This window comes from Arvicanthis niloticus, chromosome 1, assembly GCF_011762505.2.
Source record: "Arvicanthis niloticus isolate mArvNil1 chromosome 1, mArvNil1.pat.X, whole genome shotgun sequence".
Classification (NCBI taxonomy): Eukaryota; Metazoa; Chordata; class Mammalia; order Rodentia; family Muridae; genus Arvicanthis; species Arvicanthis niloticus.
In genome coordinates, this window is record NC_047658.1 from 48,151,171 (window position 1) to 48,170,838 (window position 19,668).

The 19,668-nt window shown below is 40.8% G+C and overlaps 1 protein-coding gene across 2 annotated transcripts in view; it reads left to right on the plus strand.

The window, feature by feature from the left end:
* Agbl1 (AGBL carboxypeptidase 1) overlaps positions 1-19,668 on the plus strand; it is a 788,584-nt gene that overhangs the window by 43,168 nt on the left and 725,748 nt on the right. For both annotated transcript variants that reach the window (XM_076936072.1, XM_076936077.1), the window contains exons 2-3: positions 14,091-14,154; positions 15,951-16,097. In XM_076936072.1, coding sequence (XP_076792187.1) covers positions 14,091-14,154; positions 15,951-16,097 — 211 coding nt within the window. The remainder of the gene's footprint in view (positions 1-14,090; positions 14,155-15,950; positions 16,098-19,668) is intronic.

Below are 19,668 nucleotides of genomic sequence, written 5' to 3' on the forward strand. Positions count from 1 at the left end.
TTTTCCCTTGCTGAAACATTTTGTTTGCTAGACCCAAAACAACAACCCATCCTTAATACAAGGAAATTTAAAAAATTTATATCATGTGACAGCAGTAGCAGATTTTGTTACTGAGAATTTTGTACATTCACATCACGTGTTTTGACCAAGTCCACCCCCATACCTTTCCCTCCAATGTTTCCCATATTACCCCCAATTTCCCCTCCCTACTTCATGTTCTGTGTTTTTCAATCCACTGAGCCCACCTAGTGCTGACAATATGTGCATGTGTATGGGGTCATCTGATGGAGCATTGGGCAACTTCTAACAAGTGTGGTTCCCGTCTCTTCACACACATACTAGCATTTATTGCTCTGTCTTTTCTTTTCTTCTTAATCTTATCATGCCTACTGGAGTCAGATGAAATCTTAAGGTCGTTTTAATTTACATTTTCTTGATGGCTCAAGATACTTCTTAGTTATTTGAATTTCCTCAATCCCACTCCGTTTTTCTTCTTAAAAAAAAAAAAAAACAAGATTTATTTTTATTTTATGTGTGTGGGTGTTTTGCTTACATGTATGCCTTCAATACCAGAATATGTCCAGAGAGAGAGACTATGTCCTCTGGAACTATTGTGAGCCATCACATGGATGCTGGGAATTAAACCCAAGTTCTTTGTGCTATTAACTACTGACACATTTTTCTAGCTCCTGTATCAGTTTTTTGTTGTTTTGAGAAGTTTATGCTTAGTTCTATATCCCAATTCTTAATTAGGTTGATTATTTTATTGATGGTTTGCTTTGAGTGGCTTTGTATAGTCTAGACACGAGTCAGCCCTCTGCCAGATACTGAGAAATTAAACATTTTCTTATTTTGTAGGCTGCCTTTTCACCAGAATGATGTTGTCCTCTGTCATACAGAAGCTTTTTAGTTTAATGTGGTACCATTTGTCAGCTCTTACTCTTAATGTTGTGCTCAGAGGATCTTTGCTTATATGCTATATGAAGCATATATGCTTTATTAAATCTTAAGGTAATTTTAATTTACTTTCTCTTCTGCCATATTCAGGGTATAAAGCCATATGTTGTGTCAGTGGTCCATTTAGAGTTGAACTTTTTGAAGGGTAAGAAATGAGGATCAAGTTTTATTCTTCTTCGTGTAACTATCGAGTTTGACCTTTGTTGAAGCCTTTGTTGAAGATAATACCATTTCTCCAATATCAATTGTTGGCTTCTTCAGAAAAAAATCCATTGGCTCTAGCAGTGTTGTCTTAGTAGTTCTATTTCATCGATCTATATGTCTTTTTTTATGCCAGTACCATGTTGTTTTTATAACTATAGCTTTTAAATAATTTAATAAATTAATTAATATTAATATTAATATTAATTTATTAATAAATTTAATTAATTTTTAATAATTTAATATTGTTTTTTATAACTTGAAATCTGGAATGATGATACTTCCAGCAGTGTTCATTGCCTGGGGTTTGTTTTGGCTATCTTGGGGCTTTTGTGTAAATCAGAAAACATTTATTCTTTTCATTTGTATCATTGTCTTCATTAGCTATTTTGAGAGGGACATCATATTACACAGTTTTTTTTCAAAGCATTATTATGGTATTTTTCAACTGGAGTTAAGTTGCAATTTGCAGTACTTATATATGCTTTGCTGTCACAGATGGGGCTGGAAGTGGGAGATGGTTTTACCTACTTGAGTAGAAGCCAGAGACATTGCTAAATATCTTATCTTCCACTTCTCCATTTCAACATATTCACATTTGCTTCAAATATAAACATTAGGTTAAGAAACTCTGCATTAGTGTAAGTTAATTTGTTGAAATTATATTTTAAAGGATAATCAGCAGAGTAGGCATTTTAAGAGGATGTGTGCAGATTAAGGAGAAAGAGATACATAAAAAAATTATGAAGGTTGAAGGCGAATGCTAGGATGTTTTAATGGACCAGAGGATTCAGGCCAACAAACAGACTGAAGAAAAAAAAATAATTACTCCTTCCCAGGAATATGGCAATTGTTCAGCTATGCTTTTGAAATGTCTTAATACTGTCTTAAATTAATTAAGACCACCGGAGATTGTGGTAGGGAGAGATCAGGGGCCATTATACTGAGGTTAGGAATGGTCTTTCTCTTATAAGGCCTCTGTCTCTAAAAGCTGGGGGTGTATGCTTTAACAGTGATTCACACTCTGCCTGAGCAGGTACCTGTCCTCTGAAGTCCTTGGCATACTTCCAGCAGATGGACACACTACCTCTTTCTCTTTGACTTCTCATTATCAGAGTATGGCTCTATAAAATGACAGCCGGTCCCCAATACCAAAGAAACATAAAGTGTGCTTTTTTTTTTTTTAGCATAAAGACCTATTGTCACAGTCTGGCATCATAGGATGGTCCTGGCTTTTCAGTGGGTCCTGAAACTGGAAGGGTCCAATGATGTTTTCTTTAATTATAGCATAAGTGATGGAAGTGGACAGCACAGGGAGTTCAGAGAAGGTGCAGGATTAATTAATCTGAAGTCATAATAGCAAAATCAGGGTTAGGACTAGGTTTTCCTTCTCCAAGTCTGATATGTTTCTGTATTCTATGATGGTAGCACTTTAAGAAACAAATCAATAATTCAGAGAAAAGCTCAGTAAAATCTTTGCTAGATTTTCAGTTTAAATACCAATCTAGCTAGCTCAACCCTGTTCTCTCCCCAGCTCCTCTGTTATGTTTGCCTCTCTCTCTCTCTCTCTCTCTCTCTCTCTCTCTCTCTCTCTCTCTCTCCCTCTCCCTCTCCCTCTCCCTCTCCCTCTCCCTCTCTCTCTCTCTCTCTCTCTCTCTCTCTCTCTCTCTCTCTCTCTCTCTCTGAACTGGTTGCATGCCAAATTTAGGGATACCTTTTAGAGGTCAGACTTGAAATGTTCTTTTATTGATCAGCTGCTGAGATAAGTTCACTATTGTTCTGCATAAAATCATAATTTTCTTTTTTAATCTTAATTAATTCACCCTCACAATTTGATGAGTCTGGTATTTAGAAAATACTTCCTAGGTCAGTCTTACTTAGTGTGTTTTTGAGGTTGCTGTCTATGGTTGCCATCTAAAGCCCCCATTGGTCTGGGCATATGAGGCTGCTTACTCAACTCAGCTAACAGTTGATGGCCACTGTTCCCAGATCAGTGGTTTTCTTCACTGGTTGTCCACTGACATCAGCCCAGGTCCCTTATAGTATGGTTATTTCAGAGTATTCTATATTCTTACATGGAAATTCTGGATTATAAATGTCAGTGTCCCACTGGCATGACACTTATTTCTTAACCTTCAAATTACATTGCCTTTTATGAGTTAGCTTCAAAAGGCATCAGGTTCTACTTCTGTTTCACTCTATCTGGTAATAAGAAAGGTTGTAATATTGAAGGGTAGAAGAGACAGCTCTTGCCTGTTGGTGATCAGTCTGCCAAAGTATTTGAGGACATGTTAAGATTCTCACAGTTTGTACCTTACATCTTAAATGCTTTCATGAAAAAGACATTAATTTGGCTATTGTTGAATGATTTCCTTTTTCAGACTTTCTAGATTTCAAAAAATCAATTCACAAAATATGGAGAAAGTTGTTTTTCAGTTTTTGTTGTCCTCAATTATCATCATTACAAGTGGAATAGACACAGGAAAATGAAATATAAAAAATTTGTTTTGAGGGCTAAAAAGTAAATGATTCCCAAAATAGTAGACACATAAATGATAGTGTCATGGAGTTGAATGTATGGCATGCCAGTTCATGCCTGGATCTCTCTCTGTCTTTGTCTGTCTGTCTCTCTCTCTGCACATGAGAGTATGGTATAGGCCCAAGTGTGTGTGTTAATGCCTTTGTGTACATTTGCAGAGGTCAGAAGAGAGCACCTGGACTCCCATTGCATCAGTTTTCACATTTCTTTAAGACAGGGTCTCTCACTGAACCTGTGGCTAAACTGGTGGCTACCAAGTGTTAGCAATCCTATTATCTGTGTCTCCCACAGTCCTATGATTATAGGCCGGTATGAGGTCATACATGGCCTTTTACATAGGTGCTTGGATCTGAACTCATGTTCTCTTGCTTTCACAAAAGCATTACCCCTCTGAACCATCTATGGAATTCATCTACACAAAATGCCTATTTTGTAACTTTAAATTGTATATAATGTCTCTGAAAATATCTCGTAATACTGGGGCTTAAGGATAGCTATCCCCTGTATGATTATAGAGTGCTCATGTTGGTCCAGTATCCATGGAAGAACAGGCATCTCTGCAGTGCATATCACTAAGAAGTTGGATGTATGCTTGTATTAGTTATTTTCTTGTTGCTTTGACAAAATGCCTGAGAAGGGCTTCTTAAAGAAAGAAGAGTGTCACAGGAGCCTTCTATGTCTCTCATTCTCAGTTGTGACCTCCCCTACCCCAAGTATACTCTTGTGGGACCATGATAGGATAGCTTGGGTTTAGGTAGAAGTGCTGGTTGGAAGTAGCCTGGAGACCCAACAGGTGTCCATTGCCTGTGAGGGATGGGCATCTATTCGGATGTGCTCCCAGAATCCAGGTTCCTGACACATGGCAAAGATCTCCATTAACCTGCATCGTTCAGTCACATAGGGCAATGCAGCCCCTCCCAAAGAGCATAGGTAAAGGGCATGACTACAGGCCTCAGCCTCAAGAGATTTTCATACTAATGAGATACCTGAAGGCCAGAGGGAGTAGCCAATTAAGCATTCTTCCCCAGACCCTCCCCCCTTCTCCCTCCCTATTTAACTCAGGTGTGCCCTGTGTTTCATAGGGGGTGCATCCAGATTCAACTACCATCAGCCATGCCAATAAAGCCTGTAAAAATCCATGGACTTTCTCCTGTCATTGGGGCCAAGTTGTGAGGAACCATGGAGAAGGTCTTTAATGAGCCAATGTAGCTGCTCTTCCCTGAGCTTCTCTACATTCCCCACAGAGGCCTGCCTCTTCAAGCAAGCTAGCCGAGCCATTTGGAGCCAAGCCATTTGGAGCCAAGTAACAAAAGAATTCCTTTTCTGTGAGGCGTGGTCTGGGCTTCCCTCCCTCTCCTTCGATTCTCTCTGTGTGCAGGCCATTTGTGCCTGCATGCCCCGCATCTCCATTCTGTCACAGCCCACTAGCAGCATCTGGGAACCCCAAAGCTTGAGACCAGTTGGTCCCTGGCAGCTTCCTGGCCTGAGGATCTCCAACTCGAGAGCCCTACTCCATGTCCCCGAAAAATTTCAGACTGAGTGAGAACTCCCCCCACTGGGTGGGGCCCCCCATAGTGCCTGCCAGGTGCTGCACGTGGAGTGAACTTAGTTGAGATTCTCAAGCTCCAGTCTCCTTGGAGCCATGGGAACCACAACAGCCCAACAAGATTCAAGAACCCACGCCCTCGCCCACGCCCACGAGCGAGCTATCATTCCCACACACTGTTTAGACAGGAAACCATTGAAGAGAACGCTTAAATATTGTGACAGGGATCCTGAAGTGTAGCTCTTCACAGGTGATGGTTTCTGGCAGGGCTGGGATGTGGGGAAGGACTCAATTTTCTTTAAGGGGCTGACTTCTGGGAGTTTGATCATGATCCAGTGAGTATTTGGGCAACATAAATTGGATTTGATATATATTTCTGTTTTCTTTTCTCCTTTTCTGTGAGGAGGTCACAAGGGAGGAGGGGGTATGCCTGAGAATACTGGGAAATGACTGTGATAAGGGTGTATTATGTGAAACTCCCAAACAATCAATAAAAATATTATGTTGAAAAAGGAAGAAAGAAGAATGTATTTTGAGTTATAGTTTAAGGGCACACAGTCCTTCATGGTAAAGACATCAGGAAGGCTGGAGTGCAAGACACCTGATCACATTACATCTGTAGTCAGGAAGCAGAGGGAGAGTGGCAGAGGAAGGAGGAGAGGGAGAGCGACCTATCTTCAGGACACTATCCCATGGGATGATGTTGCCCACATTCAAACTGGATTTTCTCTCCTCAGTTAAACCTCTCTAGAAACAGCCTCATAGATACACTTAGAGTTGGGTCTCTTAGAGAATCTAAGTCCATTCAAGTTGACCTCAAAGGATCATCTTTGGATCTTGATCAAGCTACAATGACCGTACTTTACTGAGTCATAACTCTGCTTTAGGGCATCTGGGCTGGTGGGGTAGTATGCAGCAACCTGGAGCTTGCACAGGTTTGGTCCCTGAATGTGCTGCTCAGTACCTCAGTCACCCTGATTCTGAGCATCAAGAAGATATTTGAGATGAAAGATGCTTCATTTTCTGGATAAAACCTCCTTGAAAAACCTCTATGGTCTGTGCTGCTGCTGGAGGCCATGTTGGTATCTGTGATCCCTGCAGCCATTGCAGGCTGTGTTAATGCCCATAGTTCATGATGCTGCTTGGGGCCATGTTACTGTCTGTGATCAGGATGTGTGTACTGAAGGATACCATGTTGATGTCTGTGGTCAGTGTTGTCACCAGAAGCTATATTGACTGATGTTAGTGATCCATGCTGCATCCAGAAGCCATACTGAGGTTCATGGTCCATGCTGTTACCAGGGCCCATGATGAGTTCTGTGTTCCATGATGCTGCTGGAAGCCCTGTGGTTATCCATGGTTTATGCTACTGCCAGAAACCATATAGAAGTCCGTAATCTGTAGACTTGCTAGCTGTTACTGGTAAGAAAAGTTCTTTTTACAGTGATATTGATGACTGCAGACTCATAATTGAGAAGAAATATTGAAGGCTTCTGTGATACCTCCAAGCCACTACAAGAAAAAAACAGCCTAGACAGGAACCTTGGAAGAATAGGATGCTAGTATAATTGTGTGCAGTGTATAGAAGAAAGAAGAAGAAGAAGAAGAAGAAGAAGAAGAAGAAGAAGAAGAAGAAGAAGAAGAAGAAGAGGAGGAGGAGGAGGAGGAGGAGGAGGAGGAGGAGGAGGAGGAAGAGGAGGAAGAGGAGGAAGAGGAGGAAGAGGAGGAAGAGGAGGAAGAGGAGGAAGAGGAGGAAGAAAAGGGAGAAGAGGAAAAAGAAGAGGACGAGGAAGAAGAAGAGGAGGAAGAGGAGGAAGAAGAGGAGGAGGAGGAGGAGGAGGAAGAAGAGGAGGAGGAGGAAGAAGAGGAGGAGTAGGAAGAAGAGGAAAAAGATGAAGAAGAGGAGTAGGAAGAAGAGGAGAAAGAAGAAAAGGAAGAAGAAGAAGAGGAGGAGCAGGAGCAGGAGCAGGAGCAGGAGCAGGAGCAGGAGCAGGAGCAGGAGCAGGAGCAGGAGCAGGAGCAGGAGCAGGAGCAGGAGCAGGAGCAGGAGCAGGAGCAGGAGCAGGAGCAGGAGCAGGAGCAGGAGAAGAAGGAATTCTGAGAAATAATTCTGGAGGAAAAATGTACCTCGTTATAGGACTCAGAAAGGGGACAATTTCTCAGTGCCTTTGGGATGAAGGTTCCTGAGATGTGATTGATTCAATGGCTTTCCAGGAGTATGGTTGTATCTCCTGTCTTGGATGCTTTTAGCATGTGTTTTATAGGTAGTGGATCCTAGAAGCATCAAAGCAATAAATGGCAGCTTCTGGATGAAGCAGGGTGATGCTGACTTCCTTCCTCAGTGTTGGTTGGTGTAGAGGCCTGAGCTGCAGGCACCGGGAGGCATTATTTACTTGCCGTGTTTAGAATCCATCCTAAAGAGCTGGAAATTGTTTGACACTACTTTTCAGTCATCTTGAATTCTAACCTGCACACTTCATGCTGTAATTTGTCAACTGTGTCTTGGAAAGATATCACAGCCTGCCTAGAATAGAGACAGAGCTGACATTCCAGTGACTGCCATTTAAAAGAAATCAGAGAACCTTTCAGGGATATGATGCTGTTGATTACTGCCGTGATTAGCATTAGGGCTGGGAGACTTCACCATCCACCAAGTGGCAACAAGTGTGCTGGGCGTTGTTGACAAAGCTCGGGGTTCCTGCTTGTTTTTGCCAGAGGAGGCAACCTTAGTCTCTCCAGATGTACATTTTTTCCCCTCTGCGTTTCTTATGAGCATTTTGCTCATAAGTCGGGAACATCACGACCCAGATGGAAAACTGACTCAGGAGCCTGTAGCCCTAATGACCTTCCAACCTAGTTTTAGATTATTCACCTTTTCTCCATCATGTCTGCCCACACACGGGCACTTACTCATGATTTATTGTGTATTTATTGTAACCAGATTTTTTTTTTTTAAAATCTGATGTGCTGTATCTAACCCAACATCACCAGTGAATTCGAAAAAAAAAAATTAGGGAAATACTGTGAATATGGAATTGAGTCTTACAGAGGTAACAGGAACTAGGCTAAAGTGAGCCTGCATTGTAAGTACATCTTGGGGTTGGGGGAGTAACTCAGTGGTAGAAGACTCTTCTAGCGTGTTCAGGCTGCATACTCGGTATAGTTCTGTCATAGTGCTCATGCTGCAACATACATTCAGGAAAATTTCAGGATTGAGGAAAACAGGGCAGCAAGGCCATGGCAGATTTCACATTCTGTGTCTAAGTTGCCCCGAGAAATCCCATCACATCTATTTTGTTCCACCTCACTCTAACCCATCCAGTACCACTTCAGACCGCTCCATCCATTTTCATATCTCCTCATTACATTCAGTCCCACGTCTCCCGTCTGATCCCATTTCATAGCTACCCAAAAGCCTCTCTGTGCAAGAATCCATCGTAGGTCCTATGGATGCCAAAAGGAATGATTCAGAATGCTTAGTCTAGAGTTTATAGCCCAGATGAAGTATGGATGATTAAAAGTGGCTTAAAAAACTTCTCTTGCTTGAGAAGTCATCTAGGACCATCCATTCTATTATGGAATTGCATCATAGCCTAATTAACTGATATAATGTAGTGAATTTGACACATTTGGTTGCTGAGACAATGCCAAAAGAAGCCTTGAGATTTCAGGCTAATTCTCCTTTAAGGCTGTCCCTGGGGGAAATAAGATGCCATGTCAGACATTCAAGATCCTTAAGACTCTGCTGCTAAAAAGAACATATATAGTCAATAGTCCCAGGTGAGCCCATATCTCCAGATTACTTTGCCACATTTGACTAGTATATCTGCTGACCTCTTCTTGACCCCAGTTACCAACAAAGAAAGCAGAAGAAACTACCAACAAAGTTATACCTCAGTTTTCGAGTCCCCAAATCAAAAGATCTGATAAAAGAGCATTGTCTGAAGCCATTGAGTTTTAGAGTAGTTTATTACGCCAGCATACATAAACAGGTAACTTTTTAACTAAGCATTCTAAGGAAGGGTAGGTATAAAATATTGTTGAGAGAACAAATGCACAGAAAGTAAGTTTGTTTCCTGTGAGGCCAAGCATGGCCCCACTTAAGTGGGTACCAATTGTACCATGATCCTTGTGAACAGTGTGTGCCGAATCCCTTGACTTGTACAGTACCCAGTTTGTTCAGACTTTTGACAATGGTGAGACCTGAGAAGGTAAGATAGCTGAGGAAATTATATAAAAGGGAGACCTGGAGCTGGTAACTGAAATATGACTGGAAGAGGGAGGATAAATGATACCAGGCAGTGGCATCAGGATGAACAAATCCCCAAAGGACAAGACCCATGATGCTCTTGGGTACACCCACTGGCTCTGTGTAGTTGACATATTCTGATTCAGGGTACTAGAAAGGACTGGAAATGTTCTTTCATGGTAGTGATGTGAAGGGCCGTATTTTCATTACCATGATTCTGAGGCAGGAAGAAGAAGGTAAGAGGGAGATACAGAATATAGAATTTGAAGGCAAAGAGGCAACACGTTCAAAACAGTCTATGAGAAAATTGCAGTTCAAAACTGCAGTCTCTGAAAGACACTGTTTGTTCTCCCAACTGTTTGTTTCTCCCTTAAAGCTTGGCAGATCCATTTTTTATTGGAAAGTCTTAACTGACAAGGGATTACTCAGTGATTCATTTAAAAGGAATCATTAAAGGAAAACCATGGCACATCACATCCTGCCTTCTTTAATTGCTCATTTATTATTACTGTGGGTGAGATAGCGGCTTTGTGCTATTCTTCTAAATAGTGTAAAATATTTATTGGTAAATATAGCAGTGCATAAATTAGTGCCGGTTGAGAGTTTGTGGGGCGGGGCATTTCCCCTCCACTGATTGCCATAATTTTTACTTAAAGAAAAACAACACTGATGTATTCTGGTTGAGCATTGAGTGAGAGAGTTGTGAGCTCAATATCTGTAGGAAGGAATTGTCTTCTTTGTTTCTCTGTCAAAGCAGGAGTCTCTGGGTGGACCTACAGCATGTCTGTAAAATCAATTTCTTTTCTATTAAGAACACTGCTTGGGAAGGAGGCATATAGAGGTGTAAAATTTTTTCTTTAGGGGTCACAGCTGAATTCAGAGGCAAACTCTCCAACTTTAAGAGACTTTCATAAGTGAGGGTATTTGTTATATTTCTTATCTCAAAGTCCACAGGTAAGTGGTTCTGTAGAGTTGATTTGCTGGCTTAACAATGTCACCTAGGATTCAAGATAATGTCTTCATACAACAACATCCAAAAATAGGAAGTTTATTTTTTTTTCTGCAGAAAACCATTTTTAGAGTCTTCCAGCTGACTTTGACTCAGATTTTCTTTTCCCAGACCTAGGATTGATATCTACTTCTAAACTAATCATGATAACTTCAGATAGGTTTGGAAGGTTGGCTTAAGTTCCACCTGTGTGCTGGAGAAGAGGGAACAGTATTCTCTATTAATACTAGATTGCTCCTTTGAAGCAAGTTCTTTTTAGCTAGTTAGTTATTTATTTTTCTGTGTACTGTGTTTTGTCTGCATAGATGTAGTACACGGCATTCTTGCAGTGCCCTTGGAGACCAGAAAAGAGTATTAGATCCCCTGGGACTGGAATTATAGATGATTGTGGACCATTGTGTGGGTGCTGGGAAGCAAACTTGGGCTCCTCTGCCAAGAGGAGGTCCAGTATTTTAACCCCCATGGCATCTCTGTAGTCCCACAAATAGGATTTTCATTAAGGGATCTACAGAGAGATGGCTCATTTGTGTGAAGCCTCTATTGTTGGCCATAGGTCAAAGTAACTTGGGTCTGGTGATTTAATATATAACATATGGTCAGCTACATCCCTGCTGGAAAATATAATAGGAACATGCAAGACAAGAGTGTTCTCAGGGAGTATTCATGGGCCCTGTAACAGAGCAGGCAATTCTTTATGGGGAGAAATTAATTCAATAAAACACTAAAAACAATAAAACAGGTTGCTTATTACACCTCAGGAGGTGGGAATAGAGAGACAAATAAGACCTAGTTTTTGCCCACAAGGAATTTAAAATTCCCTGTACCATCTGTTTTATTCAATTGGTCACACAGAATGCAGATTCACATGCCAATGTCACCATGCTGCCATGCTTCCCTCTGGGAACGAGGGGTTACAGCATGACTAGAATATCCCACTGTCACCTCTTCATTTGGCGTCTTTGTCTTTAACTTTTCAGTCATGGACACGGCTAGGTTAAATGTCTCTTCCCTTGAGTCTCCCAGCACCAGTGTTTACCTTTGCCACAGGGTTTATTTAGCACTACCAGGTCTGACTGTCTACCAGCTGTTGTCTCAGCCAGGCAAGAGCCCGTGATGGCAGATTGCCTTTTGATCAATAAATATCTTCACTGCCTTGTTGGTGACTAGAACATAGATGACAGCCAATGAATGTCTGCGGGATGAATGTATGAATAATTGAATGGAAGGAAATGAAAGTGAAACCCTTTATTTCTCCTCTGTCAGCTTCTGCCTTATTAGTTTTTTCTCTTTCTTTGTCCTCACCTCTTCATTTCCTCTTTTATTTTCCCTTTCCTCGCAATCAAGTCATGAGTCTAGCATTTTAAGTTATACAGCATTTGCACAGTCTCACACAAAGCTTCTCCCTTCTCTCTTCACGGAAAAATTGAGGCCAACTCACAATTGTCAATATTAACCAGAGAAAGAATCCCATGCACATCTTTTATTCTACTGCAAATAATCTTTTGGTCTAGTTTTCAAAGGTATAAAGTTCTTTAAACCCCCAAATGATAGACCTATGCCAGAATTGTTGCTTCTTGTTTCCAGCTTTGAGTAGAGGAAGGTACTGACATTGTGTATATACATAACTGGCAGTTGCTTGAGGGTGATATGGACTTTAAATTTTGGGTGTAATACATTCAATTAATATGATGACAGCCATGTACAGATATACTTTTTAGGTTAAAGCTCATAGAAAAAAATCAGAATATATCTATATCTATATCAATGGTTTTCTTTTTTGATGGCTCTATATGTGTTAAGTACTAGGAGGTCCTAGAGGCTTTATCTACCTGGAAAAGAAGTTAGTAAACTCCATTTTGAAATTTTGACCATCTTAATTTTGGTGGTATTAGTTTTGATTTGTAAAAATATAGCATTAAGACATCTATGTAAATGTTTCTTAAGTGCCTCTGGAATTTTTTGCTGGAGAAAAATATTTCTGTTAGGTGTTTTGAAATATGACTTTCTGGAAGGATTGGGTGGTAGTAGACTTTGTGTATTACCTGAAGTTCTTTTGGATTCCACTAAAAGTGTTTATTTCTCCTTTTTTCTCTAAAGCAACCCTCTGATGGGTGCTTTTTTTAATTCTAATACCTAGTGAAGGTGAGATAAGAAAAAAGATTACACATCCATGTTAGAGTGAGTGCTTTGTCAAGAACTGAGAGCTGAGTGATGGAGTGATAGAAAGCATCCCAGACCTGGTTTGGGGGAGGTTTGGAGACATCACAGAGCCCAGCATGCACTAGAAGGAGGAATCAGCACTGCCCAGCCTAAAACGCAGGGAAAGAGCTGTCAAAGAGGGAACAGTATAGTCAAGTTTGCAGACCAAGCTATAACATTTCTTGGGAAGGAATTTACAGCTGAGTGTTCCCACACCATGGAAATACCTATTTTGGATAGGAGTGTTGAAATTAATAATGAAGTTGGAAATATCAAGAGAAGAAAATCATGAAGATTTTTGGTTTCCTGCATTTGTCCAATGTATAATGGAGAATTCTTGAGGTCATCGAAGTGGAGAAGGAACACAAGTCTTTTTTTTTTTTTAAGGCTTTATTTATTTATTTATTTATTTATTTAATGTATGTGAGTACTCTGTCTCTGTCTTCAGACACACCATAAGAGGGCATTAGGTCCCATTACAGATGGTTGTGAACCACCATGTGGTTGCTGGGAATTGAACTCAGGACCTCTGGAAGAGCAGTCAGTGCTCTTAACTGTTGAGCCATCTCTCCAGCCTGGAACACAAGTCTTACTCATGGGAATGTTAATACTCATAAATGAAGCACTTACCCAAATAAAGACAAAAATGACCACTCCCTAATGTTACAGTGGAAAGACATTGCCTGACTTCTAGAAACCTGGACTAGGTTGCATTTCCAGAATTATGATATAGGTTACCTCAGGGAATCTTCATGTGCTCTCAACTTCTGAATAAAGACTTCTGAAGAACAAGCAACAATGTCAAGATTTAGAAGGATTTCTAAAATCATTCTCACAATATGATCTGTTACTACTTTACACTTTCTTGAGAAAAATCAAAGCTTATTTTTGCAGTATTTGCATCAGAACATTTTGATGGCTTCCATTTGTGTGTGTGTGTGTGTGTGTGTGTGTGTGTGTGTGTGTGTGTGTGAGAGAGAGAGAGAGAGAGAGAGAGAGAGAAAGAGAGAGAGAGAGAGAGAACCTTTAAAAATAATTCAAGGCTACTTAAATGTGTGATGTTCTTGTGAGTGAGGCCCACAAGGTTCTTTTAGTTTGTTGTCTCTGGGTCAATCAATACTTGTGTTTGTGTGTACCTTAATAATGTTTTTATTAGACTAGTCCCCAAAGAGGGGTCTTGAATACTTTAGAGACACAGCCCCTGAAACTCCTCTCTCAGTGAGTTCACTCATTGCTACTTAAGGAGAGCTCTTCTATCCGTTGGACTTCATGGAGTTGATCTCAGTGCAACAAAGCGTAACTCTGCTTGTTCTTTGCATCTCTAACCAGGCTACTTCTATCCTCTTGCATTCATTGTAAAGATACCTACCTGTCTGTGTTATCATTGCAGAACTCCTCTGAGAAAGCATCTATCCTGCCCATCCTCCAAGTCCTCAGCGATCTGCTTTCTGTTGGTGAGTAGGCTACGCTCATATCAAATCATATTGTAGATTGGAGACAGTGTCTCTATTGTCTGTCCCAGGAAGTGGTATAGCTGGGTATTTTTGTAGCTTAACTTTCCTGTGTAGGAGAGAACCACAAGCCAATGTTTTCCCCTTGATATGACTTGATAAGATTTGTGTAGACTGGGATAATTATACTTGGGCTCCTCAGCCTTGTTACCTTGTCATCTTACAGTGCCCAAACTTAGGAGGCAGTGAGATGTTGGGTGGTTATGCTATGCGTTTTCTTCTGTAAGTTCAAACGACTTCATCTGGGAGAGCTGCTTCTCAGTAACCATATCCATCCCTCCCTAGGCTCCCTTCCTTTGTGTCTCACAGGAGGAGCCAGCTACTTGGGTTTTCTTACATGTATCTTGTGGAGATGGAACTTAAAGGTCGGCAAGTCATTTACTTTTTTAGAAATGAGAGACAGGATTGAGTAGCTATGAGTCACCTGAGTTAACTGGATTAAGAAATATTAGCATAAACAGGCAACACTGAGGATGTATGGCATGCCAGAGATAAAAACCTCCAGGATCCCATCATACTATGTATGGTCTTTTAAAAAAGGAATCAACTTTTATGTCCTCCAGTGGCAGGGCCACTTCCATGCATATAAAAGTTTTTAAAGTGAGTTTCCATTTTGTAAATTATCACTTGTCTTCTGAGATGAAGCTATCTTCAGGAGGTAGGTAGAAATGTTTAGAATAAAGCCTTGGACTTTCTTTTCCCATATGGATGATATTTTTGTTTGTTTGTTGAGACTGGGTTTCTTTATGTAGCCATGGCTGTCCCAGAACTCACTCTTCAGACCAGGCTATAATTATTTTTTTAAAGTCTAGGTCTCATTCTATAGTTCAGGATGCCTTGGAACCAGCAATCCTCTGCCTAAACTTTCTATGTGCTAGGACTACAAGTGTGCATCTCTACTCCTGGATACATGTGGCTCCCCTTGTCCAATATCCCATCTTTATCTTATTCTTCCTCCTTTATCTTATTCTCTTTATTCCTGCCTTTATTTCATTATTTTTTTCAGACAATCCTTTTTTCATTAGGATGGAAACTGAGAATTTCTTCTTCGATACTATTATACCTGTTGACTCCCTTGATTAGGTCACACAGGACCTTCTCCACATTAATATGTAATCACTGCTTTTGAGCTTTCCTTGGGAAAAGTAAGAGAGGTCTTATTCAAATCTATTCTTCTGTAAAAAGACTAATGCAGAGCTCAGGGCTCTGACCAAGAGTTCTTGGATACTATGGGCATTTTGTTTCTTAGGAGGTCCCTATAGTGGTTTCTCTATTTCCCTTCTATTAGTTGCTAAAGATCAGAATTAGGAAATCATTACACCTCCAGTAAAATGACTCTAGATAAGACAGCACCTCACGTCTGCTACTAATGACTCACATTTATTGCAGAAGAATATTTAGTATATAATGATGTGTCGATTTATAGACATCTACATACTTGTGTATACATAAGAGATGACTTAACAGGTCCCCAGAACTTGTAGTATCATTCAATTTACCATAGCTTCAAGATGTGAGTATATTAAAATTTCTAAATATCCTTCAATTACCATATTGCACACCTTTATTCCCTCAGGTGGTAGCACAACTTGAAGACAGGTCATGTCAAGAATCTGCCAGCTTGTGTTTTTGTGGTGAAATGAATGAACCTTCACATTGTCTCTAGCTGTTAAGTCCGAGGTTTCCTCTGGGGAGAGGGTTACCATTTGAATCTCATCTTTCCTCTGGTTTCCTCCCAGGTACAGACCGGAGGATTTATTATATGATCAACAAAGGTGGCAGTGAAGCCCTTCTGCAGACTCTGGTGGACACATCAAGGTCAGCTTCCCCTGACTGGGAGATCCTCCTGCCTCTCTTCAGGCTGCTGGCTAAAGTTGGCCTAAGAGGTACTTACATGTCAAAACCTAATGATGACTAACAACATACTTCTGGAGTTGTCCCCTGAGAGCAATTGGGGTAGCCCTTGTGGGAGGCAGAAAGGGAGGTCTTAGGTGCCCTGGTGATAACAGGCCTTGCCTTATAGGGGAGGGAATTTTACTTTATTGTTATTTTGAGGCCCAGAGTATTACATATTTTTGAGACTGGCTTCAAGCTTTGCTGCACAGGGTGGCCTCAGATTTACTGCAATCCTTCTGCCTCAGCTTCCTGTATACTGGGATTAGATATGTCAGATAATATAAGATGCAGTGCTTAGGAATGAACGAATGACACAGACATTATAGTTACAGCTGTCATGGGCGGCAAAAGCAAGGATCAAAAGTCAGAAAAGAGGGGAGTGACTCCAGCGCATTTTAAATCCTCACACAGAATGAGACCATTTTCTGAAATGTATCTCATATGAAAGTACATTTTCTGTATTAGCTTTTCTCTCTTGTTTTGGAGGCAGAGTCTCATGTAGACCGAGTTAGCCTGGTACTCACTGTGTAGGAAGGATGATCTTGAACTCCAGAGTGCTGAGATTATAGGTAATATATCAGCATGCCTGACCATACTTGTGCATTCAATTTTTAGAGCTATCATAGCAAATTGCCACTGACTGTTTACTATTATCCACCATAAATATAGTCTCTGATACTTCTGGATTCTGTAAGTCACAAACCAAGTCCTTGCAGGGTATGTTCCTTTCGAAAATCCCAAGGGAGAATCCGGTTTTTGCTTCTCCTTGGTATTGCCAGAACACTTCTTCCGCCCCCATCTCTTTCTTGTTTATGGGCTGATTTATTTTCTCTGTCTGTGTTTACACAGTGCTCTCCATGTGTTCACTTTGTGTGTCTTCTTCTCTTTGTATGGGCGTATCAGTCATTAGGTTTAGGATCCATTCTGTCCCATCTGATCCCCCTCTTAGCCAATTCAATGTTCAAAATCCTCTTTTCAAATAAGATGGCATCTTGGATGGCTGGGTGGAAATGGATTTTTGGGGCAACACCGTTAATCAACTCACTGTGATAAGTCACTAGGTATAGCGCTTCTGCCTCTTTCTCTTCACCCCTGGAAGATCCTGAAACACTTCTTTAGGTCTCTGGAACTTCCTAGAGGAAGGTTGAATAATCTAAGCATTCAGAGCTCATGCATACTTTGCAAAAATCCTTTGACAGTTACACTTAAACTGTGTATTAAATATCATATCACATATTATGTCACAATTGAAAAGCTCAGACCCCTTTGATGTTCTCTGCTAGAATCTGAAGCTCTATGCTCCAACACTCAATGTTTAGATCGCTACTTAAAGTTTATTGGCACTCTACAGCTGGACTGAGAAAAGCACCAGCTAGCCCCTGCATGAGTATGTCCCAACATAACTAACAATTTTTCATTTAGTGATCGTTCAGCTGGGGTAACTATATGCAGTGTTCTACACAGTGCAAACATCTCTGTGACCAAGACAGTTTGAGTCAGCTCACACGGAGCTCCTGTTCCAAGTGGGGCAGGATAGCTGGTCAGCAAGTAATTAACTGGATGATAGCAGACTATAATGACTGCCTCAAGGAGGAGAAAGAATGATGCTACCCTAGGATGGCACAGTCTGGGAGAGGTGACATTTGAGCTGAAACTTGAAGAACAGGGAAAGTCAGCAAAGCTGATTGGGTCGAGTGCACTCTAAGAAAAGATAGTAGAGACCTGATATATCCCCCAGTCACACAGTTCAGGCTGTTTTCAAGACTGTTCCTGACTCTGAATAGCTGTGTGACCCTGGTCAAGTTACTTAAGGTTTATGAACTATGGTGCCCTTATGTCTAAAATGTAAGCATAGAATTTAATTCTAGAGTTTCTAGGAAGAATAAATGAGGTATTAGGTCACATCTATCACTGCACTGTCTCTGACCCACCAACTCCTGAATAATGACACAGACACTTATTTATTATAGCTTAGGACTTAGCTGGATGCACACCAGCTAGTTCATCTAACATGAGTTAGCCTGACTATTCTATTCCACACCTGCCATATGGCCTGTTACCTCTCACTTAGTTGGACAGTCCTAGCATCTGTCTCCATGGTGAATCTCAAGTCTCTGAATTCTTCTCACACTTCCTATCTCTGCCTGGAAGTCTTGCCTGTTCTCTCCTGTCTAGCTGTTGGCTGTCAGATCTTTATTAAATCAAGCAGAAGGTGATGGAGATGTAGGTTCACAAAATACTAAGGCAGGTGATGATCCATTAAAAATAACAATACCAAAAATCCAGACGGTACTCTGCTCTCTGCCAGTACAGAAATCAACATCTGAATAATACAAAGACAACTTTCACCCAGTGTACAAAATGTTACTCAAACATACATCCTTAGCATGTGGGGCCAGGGTCCTGACAGTCAAATGGTAAGAAACATTCAAGGGCAGTGGTTTCCAAGTTACTGCTCTTTGTGTATGTGTGTTATATGTATGTGTCCATGTATTTACATGTATGCATGCGCATGTAGAAGTCAGGGGGTGATGTTGGGTATCTGTCTCAATTTTGGCACCTTATTTTTTGTGACCTAGGTTCTGATTGAACACAAAGCTCACTGTGTTAGATTTCTTTGTCAATGAGCCCCTGGGACCCTCTTCCTATTGCCTGGATCAGTGCTGGCATTGCAGGTATATGTGCAGCCACACAGTGCTATTATCATTACTGTAGAGGATCTGTACTAAGTTCCTTATATTTACACAGCAAGAACTCTTACCCACTGAGTCATCTTCCAGCTTCAATATTTTTTATCTTTACAGCAAATTTTATTGTGTATACTTGGGATTTTCAATGTGACATTATGAGACAGAACTATCTGTGTCATTACCACAGATAAGCAGATGAACACATCTACCAACTCATATAGTGTCACTTTATTTTGGTGACAGGAATAGCTAAAGTCTACATATTTAGCGTGGCACAATTGTGCAAACTTTATCTTCATGTTGAGTACAAGAGCTGTAGGTTCATCTATCTTGCTTATTTGCAATTCTTTGTCTTTCGACCCTATCCTCCTTCCCTGCTTAACCCTCAGAGTCAGCAGAAAGCACTTTCATTACTACTGTGCACTCATTCCCTCATGCTAGTGAGCATGGCTTATCAACAAGACAAGAGAGAACAAATGCCAGCTAGGGTATGGAGAAAGGGAACCTTGGCACACTTCGTGGTGCTGAAGATCAGGATGGCTGTTATTGAGATGGCATAGAGAATTGAAAAAAATAAAAGAGCTACCACACAGGCATAGTAAGACATACCTGGCGTCTTGACACTTGGAAGGTAAAGGTGGGAGGGTGAGAAGTTCATAATGTGTTCCAAGCCATATTGGGACACAGGAGACCCTGGTCAAAACAAACAAACAAACCATGAAATTACCATATTACTCAGAAATTTCTATAATCCTTGGTTTGAACATATACCCAAGAAAAGGAAATGACTATCTCAGAAAGATCTCTGCCTTCCCTTGTTTATTGATGTACTAGTCGTGAGAGCCATGACATGGAAATAGTATACGTGTTT